Genomic DNA, 3,174 nt, shown 5'->3' on the forward strand with positions numbered 1-3,174 from the left:
TAGCATCTGCCTCGACATCTTGCAGAGCCAGTGGTCGCCCGCGCTCACGGTCTCCAAGGCGCCTCCTGCCGCCCTCGCCCTCTCCCCGCCCACGCCGCGCCCTCCGCCCCACCACTGCTTCCCCGTCCCTCCCACACACTCCCTTTTCTCCAGCCGCGGCCCCGCCTCTAACCCCCCACGACCGACGGCCTGCAGGTGCTGCTTTCGGTCTGTTCGCTGCTGACCGATCCCAACCCGGACGACCCGCTCGTGCCCGAGATTGCGCGGCTCTACAAGCAGGTCCGCCTTTCCCGCCCGAGCCACAGCCGTCACCGTCCGCGCTGCCGTCGCTTGCGCCCTCCAGCCTCCGCAGACCGCGCTGCCGCTCGCCCCGCCCCCGCACGCGCACGGCCGCGCGCCACGCCCCTGACCACCTCGCTCCCACCCCGCCGCAGGATCGGGGCAAGCACGACGAGACGGCCAAGGAGTGGACGCGAAAGTACGCCATGTAGGCCAGCTACTTCTTGGATGCGTTGTCTGTTGTGCGGTTTTTGGACAGTATACGTGTACCTCTATCCTCTTTTGCGTTTGGCTCTCGCCATAACGCATAAGAAAAAACGACTTTACGCAACGACCAACGTACGGGGACACCACATTTGCTATGACATTTCTCTGACCCACATCCACAACGCACCGTACACCGACACAAGTGTGTCGTGTGAGGTCAGAGGTGTGTCGTGTGAGGCGAGGTTGTGTGATCAAGCTTCAAGGCGTTCAAGGCGAGGTCCGAGGTGTGCCGTTGCGGCGTGCGCGTGCTCTCTGCATCTTGCGCGCGGCTGTGCGCGGGTGCGGGTGCTGGGGGACACTCAGGGGACACTGCTCTGCTGTGGACTCAGGACTGTGGTGGTGGCGCCGCCCAGGCCCTTGGCCACGAGTCCAGGTGTGCTATATACCTTACCTACGCACAGTCACGGACGGGGACACGCACGCGCCCAACGCACACGCACGGCCCACGGCGGCGGCGGGCGGGGCGGGACCCCTCGCCGAGAGGGGGCGGGGCGCCCCGCGGCCGCGCAAGTCTCGCAATTCGGCTACCTCAGCCCGCGGCGGGTTGTTCTACGCCCGGCCCCGCGGCCTGGCGCGCGTGCGCCTCCCCGGTGCCCTGATCCGCCGGCTGGACCGCGCGGCTGGACTGCCTCTGCCTCGGCGCGGGCGGCGCGAGGCAGGCGCTTCCACGCGCGGCGAGCAGGTCGGCGAGCTCCGAGACGAGGCGCGCAAAGACGACGAGCCCGGCGAGGGAGAGGAGGAAGAACATGGCGAGCCCGCCGCCGCCGTCGCCGTACGAGACCGTGTAGTGGCCAAACCCGATGGTGCTGAACGTGACAAACGCATAGTAGAAGCCTACAGCCGTTGAGCCATACGCGGGCTACGATTCCAAAGAGTTCAGAGGAGTACGGCCCGAGTTCGTGTGCTCCGAGTGCGAGTCGGGGTACGCAGATCTGTATCCAGCTTCTAGGATCAGAAGCCGGTGAAGAAGTCCCAGCCCTGCGTCGCGGCAAAGATGCCTCCGCTGAGCAGCCAGTAGGCGAGCGCGAGGCCGACGTAGAGGAGGGCGCGCCGCCCAGGGCCGGGCTTGTCGACGCGAAGCAAGCGGACGAGCAGCGCGATGCTCGCCTGAGGGGCGAGGAGAGGTGAGTATGGCTTCTCCGCACGATTGCGTGTGGGGCTAGTGGGCCCGCCCCTCGCCTTGTCCAGCCCGTCTGCGAGCACCGTCAGGCAGGCTCCCGAGACGGCGAGGCCAACGAGGCCAAAAACCACCACGAGCACCTCTCCAGCCAGGGTGTACGGCACAAACGTCCCGTAGCCGATCGTCGTCATGATGGTCAGCACAAAGAAGAGCGAGCCACCAAACGACCAGTTCAGCGCGTCAGGGTTGGGCGCGGACTGCTTCGAGTTCGCGTACTCGTCCAGCTGCGAGACAAGCGCGTCGAGGGCGGCGCGGGCAGTCGTGTCGTTGACTAGCGCCGCCTCGACCAGCTCGCGTCGCTGCTGCAGCTGCTCCTGGAAGGCCACCGCCCTCGCCCGCTCCTCGCCGCCCTCGATGGCATAGAAGATTACGGCGCCGAGATGCGCTGTCGCAGTGTAGAGAAGGGCCGCGGCAACGCAGCGCCGCCAGGTGGGGCGCAGCAAGTGCCCTAGAGCGCGTCGCAGCTGCATCTACACCGGCACCGTGCTCAAAGTGAAGTTGAGCTTCGCGGCAAGGTGGTCCGTTCAGCCCTGCGGAGAACAAAGAATTTAGACAAAACAACTCTCTCTCACAGCAGACAGGCTCGACACAGGTGCGAACTGGCGCGTGCTAGTACTATCACCGGCACACCTACAACAAAGAATTTAAAGAAAGAAAACGCAAGCGCACTAGGAAGAACTCAGAGGAGAGGGGAGCCTCCTCCGGAGTGAGGATGAGGATCCCGCGCGAAGGGGCCCTGAGCGGTGACGGCGTGTGAGAGTGCGTGTCGTGTTCATGTCTGGTGTTCATTATAGCTCCGCCGAGACCCGAGTAGAGGGGGCGGTCTACTGCTAGGGCCTAGGGGAAACCCGGAGCGCGGAGCTAACCTTTGGAGACCCGTGTTTACTTTAAGGCCCTTTCCCTGCGAACGCGTACCCCCGGGGCTAGGGCTCTCTAGCGGCCGTAACCCCGCGACACCGATCATCCAGGTTGTGCTCACCCACGGCACCGGGCCGGTGCTTGCACTTTGAATGCCGTGGGGCTCCTGCCCGTGTCCGGGCGTGGAGATGCGAGGGTCGCCCCCCCTTGCCCCACCACTTTGTGTGTGTGGAGACGTTTACCTTACCTTACCTTACCTTACCGATCATCCGGCTCGCTGGGTGCGCTTCGGCTTTAGCTCCGCCCCGGCCCTGCATGTGAGGTTGATAACTGCACTCCAAGTGCTCCAAGAAGTGCTCCTCAAGTGTGGAGGTTGATGACCGCTCTCCAAGTGCGCAAGTCTCAGCATACGTAAGGCACGCACACGAACCGCTGCTCTATACCTCTAGCGAAGCGCGTCGGGTTGTGCTTGGGGGTGCCCTTTCTCTCTTCGCCTCTCTCTCTAGATTCCTCTTGGTCTTGAGGTCACGCGCCGAGTCCCACTATATACGCTCCGGCCACACCGCCCCCGCCCTCTCTCCCGCGCTGTG

At 64.8% G+C, this 3,174-nt stretch overlaps 2 protein-coding genes across 2 annotated transcripts in view; one reads left to right on the forward strand and one right to left on the reverse strand.

Annotated features, from left to right (window-relative positions):
• EMIHUDRAFT_458065 (hypothetical protein) overlaps window positions 1-591 on the forward strand; it is a 1,472-nt gene extending 881 nt beyond the window's left edge. The window contains exons 4-6 of the mRNA XM_005775663.1: window positions 1-58; window positions 196-279; window positions 435-591. Coding sequence (XP_005775720.1) covers window positions 1-58; window positions 196-279; window positions 435-491 — 199 coding nt within the window. The 3' untranslated portion in view covers window positions 492-591. The remainder of the gene's footprint in view (window positions 59-195; window positions 280-434) is intronic.
• Window positions 592-911: 320 nt separating this feature from the next.
• On the reverse strand, window positions 912-2,241 carry EMIHUDRAFT_444186 (hypothetical protein). Its single transcript, XM_005775664.1, has 3 exons — window positions 1,721-2,241; window positions 1,506-1,648; window positions 912-1,380 (listed from the first exon to the last, which is right to left on the reverse strand). Exons 1-3 carry the CDS (start codon window positions 2,194-2,196, stop codon window positions 1,076-1,078), a joined length of 924 nt encoding a protein of 307 aa, XP_005775721.1. The 5' UTR covers window positions 2,197-2,241; the 3' UTR covers window positions 912-1,075.
• Window positions 2,242-3,174: the final 933 nt, after the last annotated feature.

This window comes from Emiliania huxleyi (assembly GCF_000372725.1).
Source record: "Emiliania huxleyi CCMP1516 unplaced genomic scaffold EMIHUscaffold_297, whole genome shotgun sequence".
Taxonomy (NCBI): Eukaryota; Haptophyta; order Isochrysidales; family Noelaerhabdaceae; genus Emiliania; species Emiliania huxleyi.